At 29.9% G+C, this 16984-nt stretch overlaps 2 protein-coding genes across 2 annotated transcripts in view; one reads left to right on the top strand and one right to left on the bottom strand.

The window, feature by feature from the left end:
• dysc (dyschronic) overlaps positions 1 to 16984 on the top strand; it is a 126410-nt gene that overhangs the window by 60772 nt on the left and 48654 nt on the right. The window contains exons 10-12 of the mRNA XM_065503513.1: positions 8513 to 8607; positions 8821 to 9292; positions 13951 to 14031. Of these exons, the coding sequence (XP_065359585.1) occupies positions 8513 to 8607; positions 8821 to 9292; positions 13951 to 14031 (648 nt within the window). The remainder of the gene's footprint in view (positions 1 to 8512; positions 8608 to 8820; positions 9293 to 13950; positions 14032 to 16984) is intronic.
• LOC135953564 (uncharacterized) overlaps positions 14204 to 16984 on the bottom strand; it is a 29021-nt gene continuing 26240 nt past the window's right edge. Inside the window, exon 2 of the mRNA XM_065503512.1 lies at positions 14204 to 14694. Within this exon, the coding sequence (XP_065359584.1) occupies positions 14457 to 14684 (228 nt within the window). The 5' untranslated portion in view covers positions 14685 to 14694 and the 3' untranslated portion in view covers positions 14204 to 14456. The remainder of the gene's footprint in view (positions 14695 to 16984) is intronic.

Below are 16984 nucleotides of genomic sequence, written 5' to 3'. Positions count from 1 at the left end.
CAAATTTTTAATAAACTGAGTTACTTGAAATCTATTATTACTATTTAAAAAAGAATCCTACAAATGTTATTAAATACTTATTATCTAAACTAAATTTTTGCATGCTTTACTATCTTAAACTACTTACTCTTAAAACACTTTATATAATTTCCCTTAATAAAGTTATAAAAACGTTTAAAAACCAAACCAAAAATATACTAAATCACTATCTATTGAGGACTTTTTTCATTTATCTCTTCTCTCTTCTGTTTAATTTTTGTTAAGTTTCCAAGTAGTTGTATGATTTTTCTCAGTGTAGGCTGTTTATAAGTGCCGAATGTCAATTTTTTTATACATATTTACCCAAGAAACTACATATTTGAGTTATTTTTTTTTTTGTATTTTTTCCTGCCACTTGTTTAATTACTAGAAATTGTTATTATAGTTTTGTTTACACAATTTTGTTATATTATTTATTTCAATGGTATAAAAACATGCAATTATGACATACACTTAAACAAAAAATTAGGAGAAAAGTCCCCAAATCAAGCAACTCAAACCAAATAATATTGCCAAATTATTTAAATCCTTAGTTTCGTCAGGAAAATACTTTATACAAAAACTATATAGAGAGGTTAATGTAATTTTTTTTTCTATATTTTAAAGTACTTTTTAAAAAAGTAATAATTGGAAAAAATACTTTTTTTTAAAAAAGTACCTTTACAAAAATGGGAAATGTACCTTTTAAAATTATATTTTTTTTTATTAAAAGTAGATTTTTAAAAAGTACTTTTTAGAAAAAAGTACCTTCAAGAAAAGTACTTTTTGGAAAAGTACCCTCTGAAAAGTATTTTTTTTTTTTTTGAAAAACTAACCTTCACCTTCCGCTTGTAATTTCCACAATATAATTGTCCGACCCTATAAAGTATATACATATGTATATTCTGGATCCTTATAGATAGCGAAGTCGATTAAGCCATGTCCGTCCGTCTGTCTCTCTGTTGAAATCAATTTTCTGAAGACCCCAGACATCTTCGGCATCCAAATCTTCAATAATTCTGTCAGACATGCTATCGAGAAGTTTACTATTTAAAATCAGCAAAATCGGTCCACAAATGGCTGAGATATGAGGAAAAAACCAGGACAACCTAGATTTTTAACCTATTTTTGACCTATATCTGGATTACTAAGTCATTAATAGAGACAATATGGATATCTAATGATAGATATTTCAAAGACCTTTGCAACAACTTATATATAATTGGACCTACAATGGGTCAAAATCGGAAAAATTATTTTTTAAACCAAATACTTTTTTCACCAAAAAAAAAATTTAAAAAACAAAAAATTTTTTTTATAAATTAAAAAAAAAAAATTTTTAAATTTAAAAATAATTCAAAAAAAATTTGGTTTTGAAATTTAAAAAATTTAAAAATTTGAAAAAAAAATTTTTTTTTAAATTTAAAAAACAATTTTAAATTGATAAAATATTTAAATAAATTGAAAATTTTTTTTTTTAAAAATTTTAAAAAAAATTTAAATAATTCGAAAAATTTTTTTTTTCAAAATATGAAAAAAAACAACTGAAAAAAAAAAATAAATTTTGTTTACCTAAAAATATTTAAAATTTGTATTTTGAAATATAATTTGGTGAAGGGTATATAAGATTCGGCACAGCCGAATATAGCTCTCTTACTTGTTAAACAGTATTTTTGGATGAAGTACCTTTAAAAAAGTAAAGTAAAATCTCATAATTTGTAAATTTTAAACTTGAAAAAGTAATTTGAATAAAGGAAAAAATATATAATAAAAGTAATTTTTAGAAAATAAACCTTTTAATAAAGTACTATTTGGAAAAAGTACTTTTGGAAAATGTAGCTTTAAAAAAAAGTTGTTTTTTTTTTTGGAAAAAACTACCATTATAAAAGAACTTCTTGGAGAAAGTACCTTTAAAAAAAGAACTTTTTGTAAAGTACTTTTAATAAAGTACTATTTTGAAAAGAATTTTTAAAAATAGGTCTATTTGGAAAAACTATATTGTAAAAAAAGTAATTTTGGGAAAAGTCCATTTAAAAAAAGTACTATTCGGATAAAGCAGCCTTTGAAAAAGTTTTTTTTTTGGAAAAGTACCTTTAAACAAACGATTTTTTATGGAAAAAGTACCTTCAAAAAAGTACATTTCGAAAAAAATATATTTTTAAAAATATAATTCCCAACTATCTTGGGAAAAGTCCATTTAAAAAAAGTACTATTCGGATAATGTAACTTTTGAAAAAGATTAAAAAGTACTTTCTGGAAAAGGTACCTTTTAATAAAGTACTATTTGGAAAAATTGTATTTGAAAAAAGTAATTTTCGGCTAAAGTAACTTTTAAACAAAATTTTTTATGGAAAAAGTACCATTAAAAAGGAACTCTTTAGAAAAAGTACATTTTAATAAAGTACTATTTGGAAAAACTATATTTTTTAAAAAGGAGTCTCAAAGAGTACCTTCAAAAAGTACTTTATAAAAAAAATATACTTTTAAAAATATACTTTCCAGTTATCTTGGGAAAAGTCTATTTAAAAAAGTACGGATAAAGTACCTTTTGAAAAAGTTTTTTTTTTTGGAAAAGTAGCTTTAAACAAAAGAATTTTTATAGAAAAAGTACCATTAAAACGGAAATTATTAGAAAAATTACCTTTAAAAAGTGCTTTCTGGAAAATGTACCTTTTAATAAAGTACTATTTGTAAAAAGTATATTTAAAAAAAGTAATATTCGGCTAAAGTTCCTTTTGAGAAATATTTTTTGTGGAAAAAGTAACATTAAAAAGTAACTCTTTGGAAAAAGTACATTTTAATAAAGTACTATTTGGAAAAAGTGTATTTTAAAAAAGTAGACAAAGTACCTTCAAAAATTACTTTATGAAAAAAATATATTTTTAAAAATATACTTCCAAACTATCTTGGGAAAAGTCCATTTAAAAAATTACGGATAAAGTACCTTTTGAAAAAGTTTTTTTTTGGAAAAGTACCTTTAAACAAAAGAATTTTTATAGAAAAAGTACCATTAAAACGGAAATTATTAGAAAAAGTACCTTCAAAAAAGTACTTTGTTGAAAAAATATATTTCCCAACTATCTTGAGAAAAGTCCATTTAAAAAAAGGTACCATTTAATAAAGTACTATTTGGAAAAATAGTATTTTAAAAAAGTACTATTTGAAAAAAGTATATTTAAAAAAGTAATTTTCAGCTAAGTTACCTTTTGAACAAAATTTTTTATGGAAAAAGTACCATTAAAAAGGAACTCTTTGGAAAAAGTACATTTTAATAAAGTACTATTTGGAAAAAGTATATTTTAAAAAAGTACTCTTGGGAAAAGTCCATTTCAAAAACGTACTATTCATATAAAGTACCTTTTGAAAAAGATTTTTTTTTGGAAAAAGTACCATTATAAAAGAACATTTTGGAACAAGTGCCTTTAAAAAGAAATTTTTTAAATTAAAAAGGAACTATTTGGAAAAAGTACATTTTAAAAAAGTAATCTTGGGATAAGTCCATTTCAAAAACGTACTTATCATATAAAGTACCTTTTGAAAAAGTTTTTTTTTTTGGAAAAAGTACCATTAAAAAGAACATTTTGGAACAAAAGCATTTAAAAGGAATTTTTTTGGAAAAAGTTCCTTTTAATAAAGTACTATTTTGAAAAGTATATTTTAAAAAAGTACTTTTGGGAAAATTATCTTTTTAAAAAAAAAAGTTTTTTTTTGAAAAAGTTCATTTTAAACTAAAATTTGTTGGAATAAGTACTTTTTAAAATTGTACTTTTTTTAAAAAATATTTTTTGGAAAAAGTATATTTTTAAAAAGTTCTATTTTAAAAAATGTACTTTAAAAAATTACTTTCCAGAAAAAGTACTTTTTGCAAAAAGTACCTTTTAATAAAGCACTGTTTGGAAAAATTATGTTTCGAAAAAGTAGTATTTCGAAAAAATATGTTTTGAAAAAGTACTATTTGGAAAAAGTACCTATAAAAAAGCACTTTTTGGAAAATGTACCTTTTAAACAAAATGCTTTACGGAGAAAGTACGTTTTAAATAAAAGTATTTTTTTTTAAGATATACGTTTTTAAAAATTCTTTTTAGTTAGACTATATTTCTAGAAAAACTGTTTCAAAAAAGTAATATTTGGAAAAAGTATGTAAATTTAAACTTTTTGGAAAAGTGACTTTAAAAAAGTATCTTTTGAAAGTTTTGAAGTTTTTTTTGGAAAAAGTAAATTTTTTGGAAAATGCACTTTTGGAAAAAAAATACCATTTAAAAAAGTACTTTTTAAGAAAGTACTTTTTTGAAAAAGTACTTTTTTTAAAAATTACTTTTTTGAAAAAGTACAATTTAAAGAAATTACATTAAACAAAATACTTTTTGCAAAAAGTTTCATACTATTTTAAAAAGTACTTTGAGAAAAATACTTTCTAGAGAAAATACTTTTTTTTGCAAAAGTACATTTTACAAAAGTACTGTTTAGGAAAAGTACAATTTAAAGAAGCAGTATCAAAAAATAGCTTAAGAAATTAATAGTATGTACTTTAAGTAAATAGTACCTTTTAAAAAAGTACTTTTTTGTAAAATTACATCGGAAAAAGTACCAAAAATTAGGTACTTATTTGAAAAATAATTTTCATAAAAATTTTCTTTTAAAAAAGTCCCTTTAAAATACCCTAAAGTATCATGTTTTGGTCCGCCATTTAAAATCCAAGTTCTTGTAAAAATTAACTGTGCTATGTCTTATGCTTATTCCCGAGAGAGCAGGGCAGTGACAAAGGTGGTGTTACACCGACATATGCCATAACAGATCCCGTGAGATCTTATGGCAGTCGTATAGGAGCCATAAAAGCTTCAATATCTAGTCTTACCAGACCACATAATACCAGATTTACAAGCGACTTACTGTCGATTTCCTCGTCTCGCTGACGAGATCCAGTTCGACCAGATCATCCCCAACTTTGGTGTTGTTAGCTACATTAGTATGATCGGGTACTATTCTTTCTATTAATCAATCTAGCTGTCGTGTAGTTTTCAGAGATATCAGGATTTGATATCAGGTTTATGTTTGAGATCATATCTGGATATTCTTACCGCTTATCCAGTGTACCGCCCACTCAGCCTGCATAAAGCTGCATTGATCCTGAAATCTGATCCCCTTTGAAAAACGGGGAATGTAAAAGCCAGCATACAACCCAGGCTCAGACTTGGATCCATCTGTGTATTTGAATTAAATGCATGAGAAAGTTTGAAGGGAGAGTGATCTGTAAATGAAGGTTTTTATATAAAAATGTTTTTTAAAAGGTGGCATTTCCAATTGGGTTCCTTAAATTCTCACTATTGCTTTCTTAAAATCAAATTGATGCCAATCAACATTAAATCTTTTAAGACTAATTTTGTAACTTAAATAAATAATGTCTCGCAAACAAAGCATACCAAAATTGTGGATACTAATTGACCTTGCAAATTGTTTATTTACGATTTGCTAAAATTTTAATACAAAATTAAACAGTTTATTTGGCCAGCAGCTTTATATTTGTACTAAAAGTTTGATAGTTAATTAAACTGCAGTAATAAAAATTACACAACACAGAAACCAATTGGACAAAAATTGAAATAACACTTAATCAAATTTAATTAACTGCAATAAAAATGGTATAGAAGACAAATAATCGTTTAAAACAGCATTCGCAAAAGTAATACAATTTTGAAATGTCAGTTAAATCAGTGTTCGGCACAATGATAATATGCCACATTAGTAAATGTATTGTAATGTTGGTTAAAACGAATTTCCAATTTCTTTTCCTTTTGATAATTTTAATGAGTTTCGCTTACATTCGTGTTTAATTTGTAAGTATAGTGGATCGCTTTCGGCCTGTGCTGTCCATGAGTGTCAACCACTGATTTAAGCTGTTAGTTTGATTATTTTCTAGGCGTTTCACAAGTTATTATTAAACATATTTTTCTAAGCTACTTAGGAAAAACACAGTTTTTGTTTCCAATAATGTTTTCATATTTGCACCAAAAAGGTTTCACATTAGTAGAATTTTTTATTTGTAGCAAATTTAAACAAATGTATAATTTATTTCCAAGTCAAACTCTCTGTTTAGCTAATAGAATGAAGTGTCTAAATGTTTGACTGTCAATCATACTTAAAAGCCTAATAGACACTCTCGCATATATCGCAAAAATCCACCAGCATTAGTTAAGTGTATGTCATAGATTCAGTCATGTTTTTCATTACAATTCATTTACAAAATTTACCACCTTCATTTTAACAAAATCGGAAGTTACATACAAATTTTATATAATTCAGATTGTGTCTAAAGATTTTACTTTTGTTTTTGCAAACTAAAATAATAACAACCAGAACACCAAAACTCTGCAAATAAATAAAAAAAAGTACTTAAATTAACTCACCTTTTTAACTTAAGCATTAAACAATCACTTTTCAACACATACATATTCTAAATATTTAAATCAATATATATTCAACATAAATTTCACCTCTCTACTCAACACCGTAAGAAATTACACAGGGCTGCAAAGCAACAGCTGATTAATGAAATTCTAAGTCGATAAATTATGTTTTTCTATAGTCCAGAGACTAGAGAACAGTTTGTAGTTCAGAGACTATAGAAAGGTCTATAGTCCTGGGACTATAGAATTTTCTATAGTCCAGAGACTATAGACTTGTCTATAGTCCAGAGACCATAAAACAGTCTATAGTCCAGAGACTATAGAACGGTCTATAGTCCAGGGACTATAGAAAAGTCTATAGTCCAGAGACTAAGAACGGTCTATAGTTCAGAGACTATAGAACAGTATATAGTCCAGAATCTATAGAAGAGTCTATAGTCCAGAGACTATAGAACAGTCTATAGTCCAGAGACTATAGAAGAGTCTATAGTCCAGGGACTATAGAAGAGTCTATAGTCCAGGGACTATAAAAGAGTCTATAGTCCAGGGACTATAGAAGAGTCTATAGTCCAGGGACTATAGAAGAGTCTATAGTCCAGGGACTATAGAAGAGTCTATAGTCCAGGGACTATAGAAGAGTCTATAGTCCAGGGACTATAGAACAGTCTATAGTCCAGAGACTATAGAAGAGTCTATAGTCCAGAGACTATAGAACAGTCTATAGTCCAGGGACTATAGAAGAGTCTATAGTCCAGGGACTATAGAAGAGTCTATAGTCCAGGGACTATAGAAGAGTCTATAGTCCAGGGACTATAGAAGAGTCTATAGTCCAGAGACTATAGAACAGTCTATAGTCCAGGGACTATAGAAGAGTCTATAGTCCAGGGACTATAGAAGAGTCTATAGTCCAGGGACTATAGAAGAGTCTATAGTCCAGGGACTATAGAAGAGTCTATAGTCCAGGGACTATAGAAGAGTCTATAGTCCAGGGACTATAAAAGAGTCTATAGTCCAGGGACTATAGAAGAGTCTATAGTCCAGGGACTATAGAAGAGTCTATAGTCCAGGGACTATAGAAGAGTCTATAGTCCAGGGACTATAGAACAGTCTATAGTCCAGGGACTATAGAACAGTCTATAGTCCAGAGACTATAGAAGAGTCTATAGTCCAGAGACTATAGAACAGTCTATAGTCCAGGGACTATAGAAGAGTCTATAGTCCAGGGACTATAGAAGAGTCTATAGTCCAGGGACTATAGAAGAGTCTATAGTCCAGAGACTATAGAACAGTCTATAGTCCAGAGACTATAGAAGAGTCTATAGTCCAGAGACTATAGAAGAGTCTATAGTCCAGAGACTATAGAACAGTCTATAGTCCAGAGACTATAGAACAGTCTATAGTCCAGTGACTATAGAACAGTCTATAGTCCAGTGACTATAGAACAGTCTATAGTCCAGTGACTATAGATCAGTCTATAGTTCAGAGACTATAGAACAGTCTAAAGTCCAGTGACTATAGAACAGTCTATAGTCCAGAGACTATAGAACAGTCTATAGTCCAGAGACTATAGAACAGTCTATAGTCCAGAGACTAGAGAAGAGTCTATAGTCCAGAATCTATAGAAGAGTCTATAGTCCAGAGACTATAGAACAGAGACTATAGAACAGTCTATAGTCCAGAGACTATAAAACAGTCAATAGTCCAGAGACTATAGAACAGTCTATAGTCCAGAGACTAGAGAAGAGTTTATAGTCCAGAGACTATTTTTAGTCTTCGAACTTCATTAAGAAAACTCAGTTTTTGTTGCCCTATGTTATTTACCAAAGCACTTATTGTTAAACAAAATATAAATGAAATTATTGAAATCAAATACTCTGAACAGTTTTTTCAATACTAAAACAAAAAGCACTTAATGGTCACATTATTCTTAATAATAATAATAAATTAGTTGAAAGTTATTATGTTAAAAATTATTCACTGAAAAACTGAATTTTATTACATTAAAAGGCGTAAAGAAATTTTGAAATTTGTATTTTTTTTTTGTGTTGAAATAAATATGAATATTACGTGTACTACCCCCCATTACGTAGGTAACCGATGTGGATATGGAAGTAAGTGCGGCTACTGGCAGAAGTCCTTCATCGGACTCAGGGCTGGGCATGACAATGACGGATTTAAAAAATCGGTACTCTTTACTTTTTAAAAGCACAATTATCCACCACTTTTCAACAAAATAATTAATGACAAATTTATGTTTGTTTGTTTGTTTTTTTTTCCTCTTGAACTATACTACAATATTTGTTTTTGTTTTCTTTTATTTATCAATCAAAAACCAAAAAAATTTTGGTATAAAAATTTGAAATAACTCAAAAAAAAAAATTATTTAAAAAAATAACAGACCTTTACAACGTTTACCCTATCGACCCATGTCGGCCGAACCCATCTTACATCGTTCACATATTCATCCCACACCCCAAAAACAAACATCATCATCATCTACTTCATCATCCCAAAATCCACCACCACCACCACAACAGCAACAAAAACAACAGCAACCGCCACTGCCACCAAACTCATCAAACTCCTCATCTAATTCAGCGAATTATTTGCAACCCCCCCATTCGCATGTCTCGCAGTATCGCAACAACAGTCATCATGCCTCATTGCGTCATCTTGGTGGCTCTGGTTATGGTTATGGTTTTGGTTCACGTCTGGCCGGTAGCTCATCATCGACATCGAAACTAATGGGACCAACTTATCACAGCAGTACCACCCATAATACACCTCAAAAGCAGTTTATGTACAAAAATCCCACTGACAGCAGTTGCATGGGCCTCATCAATCAAACGCATTATGACAATCAACATCAGGTGATGATCATTAACTAAAAAAACTATTTTATCAAATATTAATTTAAACAAGAATCTTTTAAATTCTAACAAAATTTTAAACACAAATTCGAAAAAGAAATTTTAAATTTGAAGAAAAAAAATAAAAATAAAACGAAAGAAATCTTTCTCTCGCTCTCACTCTGTCACCTATTTATTGCTGTCGTCTTTTACCACTCTCAACCTGCTATCTTGTTTACTATATTTCCCCTCTCACTCTTTTTTCAAATTTCTTCACCATTTTTTTAAATTCTTTCGAGGCACTTGTTTCTTTTTTTTTTAATATTAAAATTTTAAAATAAATATTTTTCAAAATTTCCATTATTTTTTCTAACTTCTTATAACTTTAAAAAGTTTTTTTTATTTTTTTTTTAAGAAAAATTGACATTCGAGGTTTTTGTGCTCTTTTGCTAGGGTCTTTGTATTTAAACAATAAAATTAGTTGTCATACAACCAGGTCTAGGATTTTTTTCTTGATGTAACTGTCAGTAGTTTTGTGTGTTGTATGTCTGTAATAAATTTGTTTTATTCGATTAACCGAGTGTTTTGTCGTCGTCTGTATGTTGTTTTAATGTTTTATTTATTATATTTTTATCCAAATTCTTGTGGTAATTTGTTAAACAAAATTTTGTATTTTTTTTATTATTAAATGTAAAAATTGTGTTTAGTAATTGGCATTTCTTTCAGTGTATTTTTTAATTCTTGTAAATTTATTTGTAACAAAATTCTTTTAGTTGGAGAATGAAAAGGATCAGTTTTAAAATGTTTAAGAAAATCACTTCCGTAAAGGGAAGGAAACGACATAGAACTGGTTCTGTGATTGGTTCGATGAACTCATTCGGAGTTACTAGCATTCATTCAACTAGAACAGAACAGAACTAGAACAGAACTAGAACAGAACTAGAACAGAACTAGAACAGAACTAGAACAGAACTAGAACAGAACTAGAACAGAACTAGAACAGAACTAGAACAGAACTAGAACAGAACTAGAACAGAACTAGAACAGAACTAGAACAGAACTAGAACAGAACTAGAACAGAACTAGAACAGAATTAGAACAGAACTAGAACAGAACTAGAACAGAACTAGAACAGTACTAGAACAGAACTAGAACTAGAACAGAACTAGAACAGAACTAGAACAGAACTAGAACAGAACTAGAACAGAACTAGAACAGAACTAGAACAGAACTAGAACAGAACTAGAACAGAACTAGAACAGTACTAGAACAGAACTAGAACTAGAACAGAACTAGAACAGAACTAGAACAGAACTAGAACTAGAACAGAACTAGAACAGAACTAGAACAGAACTAGAACAGAACTAGAACAGAACTAGAACAGAACTAGAACAGAACTAGAACAGAACTAGAACAGAACTAGAACAGAACTAGAACAGTACTAGAACAGAACTAGAACAGAACTAGAACAGAACTAGAACAGAACTAGAACAGAACTAGAACAGAACTAGAACAGAACTAGAACAGAACTAGAACAGAACTAGAACAGAACTAGAACAGAACTAGAACAGAACTAGAACAGAACTAGAACAGAACTAGAACAGAACTAGAACAGAACTAGAACAGAACTAGAACAGAACTAGAACAGAACTAGAACAGAACTAGAACAGAACTAGAACAGAACTAGAACAGAACTAGAACAGAACTAGAACAGAACTAGAACAGAACTAGAACAGAACTAGAACAGAACTAGAACAGAACTAGAACAGAACTAGAACAGAACTAGAACAGAACTAGAACAGAACTAGAACAGAACTAGAACAGAACTAGAACAGAACTAGAACAGAACTAGAACAGAACTAGAACAGAACTAGAACAGAACTAGAACAGAACTAGAACAGAACTAGAACAGAACTAGAACAGAACTAGAACAGAACTAGAACAGAACTAGAACAGAACTAGAACAGAACTAGAACAGAACTAGAACAGAACTAGAACAGAACTAGAACAGAACTAGAACAGAACTAGAACAGAACTAGAACAGAACTAGAACAGAACTAGAACAGAACTAGAACAGAACTAGAACAGAACTAGAACAGAACTAGAACAGAACTAGAACAGAACTAGAACAGAACTAGAACAGAACTAGAACAGAACTAGAACAGAACTAGAACAGAACTAGAACAGAACTAGAACAGAACTAGAACAGAACTAGAACAGAACTAGAACAGAACTAGAACAGAACTAGAACAGAACTAGAACAGAACTAGAACAGAACTAGAACAGAACTAGAACAGAACTAGAACAGAACTAGAACAGAACTAGAACAGAACTAGAACAGAACTAGAACAGAACTAGAACAGAACTAGAACAGAACTAGAACAGAACTAGAACAGAACTAGAACAGAACTAGAACAGAACTAGAACAGAACTAGAACAGAACTAGAACAGAACTAGAACAGAACTAGAACAGAACTAGAACAGAACTAGAACAGAACTAGAACAGAACTAGAACAGAACTAGAACAGAACTAGAACAGAACTAGAACAGAACTAGAACAGAACTAGAACAGAACTAGAACAGAACTAGAACAGAACTAGAACCTGAACTAGAATTGAATTAAAAACTGAACTAGAAACTGAACGTGAACCAGAATTGAATTAGAAGCTGATCTAGAACCTGAACTAGAACTGAATTAAAAACTAAACTAGAACTGATTTAGAAACTGAACTAGAACCTGAACTAGAACTAAATACTGAACTAGAAACTGAGTTAGAACCTGAACTAGAACCTGAACTTGAACCTGAACTAGAACATGATCTAGAACCTGAACTAGATCAGAACTAGAACAGAACTAGAACAGAACTAGAACCTGAACTAGAACTGAATTAAAAACTGAACTAGAACTAATTTAGAAACTGAACTAGAACCTAAACTAGAACTAGAACTAAAAACTGAAGTAGAAACTGAGCTAGAACCTGAACTAGAACCTGAACTAAAACCTGAACTAGAACTGAATTAAAAAGTGAACTAGAACCTAAACTAGAACTAGAACTAAAAACTGAAGTAGAAACTGAGCTAGAACCTGAACTAGAACCTGAACTAAAACCTGAACTAAAACATGAACTAGAACCTGAACTAGAACCTGAACTAGAACCTGAACTTGAACCTGAACTAAAACCTGAACTAGAACCTGAACTTGAACCTGAACTAAAACATGAACTAGAACTGAACTAGAACTGAACTAGAACTGAACTAGAACTGAACTAGAACTGAACTAGAACTGAACTAGAACTGAACTAGAACTGAACTAGAACTGAACTAGAACTGAACTAGAACTGAACTAGAACTGAACTAGAACTGAACTAGAACTGAACTAGAACTGAACTAGAACTGAACTAGAACTGAACTAGAACTGAACTAGAACTGAACTAGAACTGAACTAGAACTGAACTAGAACTGAACTAGAACTGAACTAGAACTGAACTAGAACTGAACTAGAACTGAACTAGAACTGAACTAGAACTGAACTAGAACTGAACTAGAACTGAACTAGAACTGAACTAGAACTGAACTAGAACTGAACTAGAACTGAACTAGAACTGAACTAGAACTGAACTAGAACTGAACTAGAACTGAACTAGAACTGAACTAGAACTGAACTAGAACTGAACTAGAACTGAACTAGAACTGAACTAGAACTGAACTAGAACTGAACTAGAACTGAACTAGAACTGAACTAGAACTGAACTAGAACTGAACTAGAACTGAACTAGAACTGAACTAGAACTGAACTAGAACTGAACTAGAACTGAACTAGAACTGAACTAGAACTGAACTAGAACTGAACTAGAACTGAACTAGAACTGAACTAGAACTGAACTAGAACTGAACTAGAACTGAACTAGAACTGAACTAGAACTGAACTAGAACTGAACTAGAACTGAACTAGAACTGAACTAGAACTGAACTAGAACTGAACTAGAACTGAACTAGAACTGAACTAGAACTGAACTAGAACTGAACTAGAACTGAACTAGAACTGAACTAGAACTGAACTAGAACTGAACTAGAACTAGAACTGAACTAGAACTGAACTAGAACTGAACTAGAACTGAACTAGAACTGAACTAGAACTGAACTAGAACTGAACTAGAACTGAACTAGAACTGAACTAGAACTAGAACTGAACTAGAACTGAACCTGAACTGAACCTGAACTAGAAATGAACCAGAGTTTATTACTAAATTGAGAAGACAGATCTGAGAGTTTTTTGTTCTCTCCCTTATCTGGGAGCTTCCAAAAATCAATGTTTATGTATCAAGGTAGTTGTGGCTTTTTGCTAATGTCTCTGGTATTTTTATAAAATCGTGAAATTTTCACAAATAATCGGGGAATTATTGCTTGTTCTTTAAAAAACATTTAAAAACTGATACTTTTCTTTCCCCTCAAAATGTGTAATTCTGTTTATAACTAACATTATTATTTGATTATTATTTAAACACTAAAATTAAACAAAATCCTTTATAGTTTTCTATAATTTTTAATTTTTATTTAATTGTTTTTTTTATATTCTACTTCCTGTTTTGGCGATAAATAATAAATTTTGATGAAATGCAAAATCTAAATCAATTAACAAATAATTGAAAATAAAATAAAAACACACAAAAAAAAACTAGGAATACGGCTGTGATGACCATAGGTCCCGAAGAATGAGTGAAACCCATGTACTGCCCCACGCGGACTATGAACAAGATGTGGTGAGTAAAGGTTTTTCTTGTTTTTAACTCTTTTTAAAAAAAAAAAAAATACAAAACGATCTCATTATCAAAAAAAAAAAACAACAGATCAGTCGCTAAAGATCATTAAAAAACATCAAGCATAATTGTAGAATAGTCACAGTCATTCAAGTAAAAGTAAACATTTAATAGATTTATTTGTTTGTTAACATTATAAAATCATAAATTTATTTATTTAATTTTAAAAATGAAATACATATACATTAATTAGTTTAAAAGTTCTACAGAGTTTAAAGAAAATACAATACACTTAAAAGAAACCAACTTAAAATTAAAATTAAAAAAATAATAAGAATAAGAATAATATTTATCTGGTCATTAAAAACTAAGAGCTATTTGTTTATATTATTATGAGCACTTAAGTAATTTAACTATTTTATATAAATTTAATTAAATTTCTGATGCAATGATGGTCGAAAATCCTCGCCACCCTCCTGATAGGAGCGCTGGTGTGTGGCCAATATTGTATCGTTTGACGATAACTGATAATCACGTGGTGGGGTAAACGGCCTGGCCAGTGGATAATAATCACTGCGTGGTGGACTATTACCACTGGGTTCGTATTTGGGGCGGGGTATGCGCAATTGTTTAATTTCCGTTAAATATGATTCCATAATTGAAAAGCTGCAAAAGATAAAATAAAAAAAAGATAAAACTATTAAAAATCCATACAATAACAATTAAATTCCAAGCCGCTTAAAATCAAATTTAATCTGTTTTTTTTCTCTCTCTTTTTTTTTTGTTTGTTGTTAAATAATGTCAATGAACATGCGGTAATATAATAGTGTATTATGAAAAAAAATAAATAAAAAATTATATTGAAAGAGAAAAAACAATTATGTTATTTAAAACCTTTTGTCAATAAAAATAAACTGAAATATCTCACGGGTTTCGTGCTGAACTGAACTGAAAAGAACCCAATAGGAAATTTTTCAAGCCAGATCGTTTTTATATCAAATTTCGCTTATATCTCTGTCATTAATGGCTCGATTTTGGATGATAGTTTCAACACAGACAACTGAGAAAGTATTTGAGTAAAATATGCAAGTGTTTTTAAATTTTGGGTTTAACATCGGTCGACAAAACAAGCCAGAACTTTTTTATATCAGGTTTCGCTTATATCTCCGCCATTTATGAACCCATTTTGCTAATTTTCAATACCAAAATTCTCCCAAACTATATCTGATATATTGATAAACCTATTTCAAGCACTACACTGTCAAACGGATGTGAACTTTTGGAATCTTTTTGTGATTCCATAATATTCATATTAGAGAAAAGATTACGCAACATGAAAATCCCGTTTTTTAGTACTTTTTTAAGAAACACTTTTAGCACTAAATTGTTTACTTACCAAACTAAATCTAAGAAAATACTCAAAATTTAGCGCATCATAATTAATACGAATTTATAACCGAAAGTTTAGTTTAGTACAGAATTTACTTTGTTGTAGTACTAAATTTCCTAAGCTAAGTTTTTAGTACTAAACTTTAAACTAAAAACAAGTATTAGTAAAACTCTTAATAAATATGTTAGTACTAAAATGTCGCTACTAAAAAATTTGTTATAAAATCTAGTTCAGTTCTAGTTCAGTTCTAGTTCAGTTCTAGTTCAGTTCTGGTTCAGTTCTAGTTAAGTTCTGGTTCAGTTCTAGTTCAGTTCTAGTTCAGTTCTAGTTCAGTTCTAGTTCAGTTCTAGTTCAGTTCTAGTTCAGTTCTAGTTCAGTTCTAGTTCAGTTCTAGTTCAGTTCTAGTTCAGTTCTAGTTCAGTTCTAGTTCAGTTCTAGTTCAGTTCTAGTTCAGTTCTAGTTCAGTTCTAGTTCAGTTCTAGTTCAGTTCTAGTTCAGTTCTAGTTCAGATCTAGTTCAGATCTAGTTCAGATCTAGTTCAGTTCTAGTTGAGTTCTAGTTCAGTTCTAGTTCAGTTCTAGTTCAGTTCTAGTTCAGTTCTAGTTCAGATCTAGTTCAGATCTAGTTCAGATCTAGTTCAGATCTAGTTCAGTTCTAGTTCAGTTCTAGTTCAGTTCTAGTTCAGTTCTAGTTCAGTTCTAGTTCAGTTCTAGTTCAGTTCTAGTTCAGATCTAGTTCAGATCTAGTTCAGATCTAGTTCAGATCTAGTTCAGTTCTAGTTCAGTTCTAGTTCAGTTCTAGTTCAGTTCTAGTTCAGTTCTAGTTCAGTTCTAGTTCAGTTCTAGTTCAGTTCTAGTTCAGTTCTGGTTCAGTTCTAGTTCAGTTCTAGTTCAGTTCTAGTTCAGTTCTAGTTCAGTTCTAGTTCAGTTCTAGTTCAGTTCTAGTTCAGTTCTAGTTCAGTTCTAGTTCAGTTCTAGTTCAGTTCTAGTTCAGTTCTAGTTCAGATCTAGTTCAGATCTAGTTCAGATCTAGTTCAGTTCTAGTTGAGTTCTAGTTCAGTTCTAGTTCAGTTCTAGTTCAGTTCTAGTTCAGTTCTAGTTCAGTTCTAGTTCAGATCTAGTTCAGATCTAGTTCAGATCTAGTTCAGATCTAGTTCAGTTCTAGTTCAGTTCTAGTTCAGTTCTAGTTCAGTTCTAGTTCAGTTCTAGTTCAGTTCTAGTTCAGTTCTAGTTCAGTTCTAGTTCAGTTCTGGTTCAGTTCTAGTTCAGTTCTAGTTCAGTTCTAGTTCAGTTCTAGTTCAGTTCTAGTTCAGTTCTAGTTCAGTTCTAGTTCAGTTCTAGTACATCCAATATTTAGTACTAAAAAATTTTGTACTAAATTTATGTTAGTACTTTAAGTACTAAATTGTTAGCACTAAATATTAATACTAAAAATGTTGTACAAGAATTTAGTACCAAATTTTTTTGTTTCAAAAGTTTAATATTGAATTTTTAGTACTTAATTATTGAAAATTTTTTCTAATCTTTTGTAGTTAATTTTTAGTACTAAACTTTAAATAATAAATGC

The sequence above is a fragment of the Calliphora vicina genome, chromosome 3 (assembly GCF_958450345.1).
Source record: "Calliphora vicina chromosome 3, idCalVici1.1, whole genome shotgun sequence".
In the NCBI taxonomy this organism is placed as follows: domain Eukaryota; kingdom Metazoa; phylum Arthropoda; class Insecta; order Diptera; family Calliphoridae; genus Calliphora; species Calliphora vicina.
The sequence above is the reverse complement of the archived record's forward strand: the minus strand, read 5'-3'. Positions and strand labels throughout refer to the sequence as shown.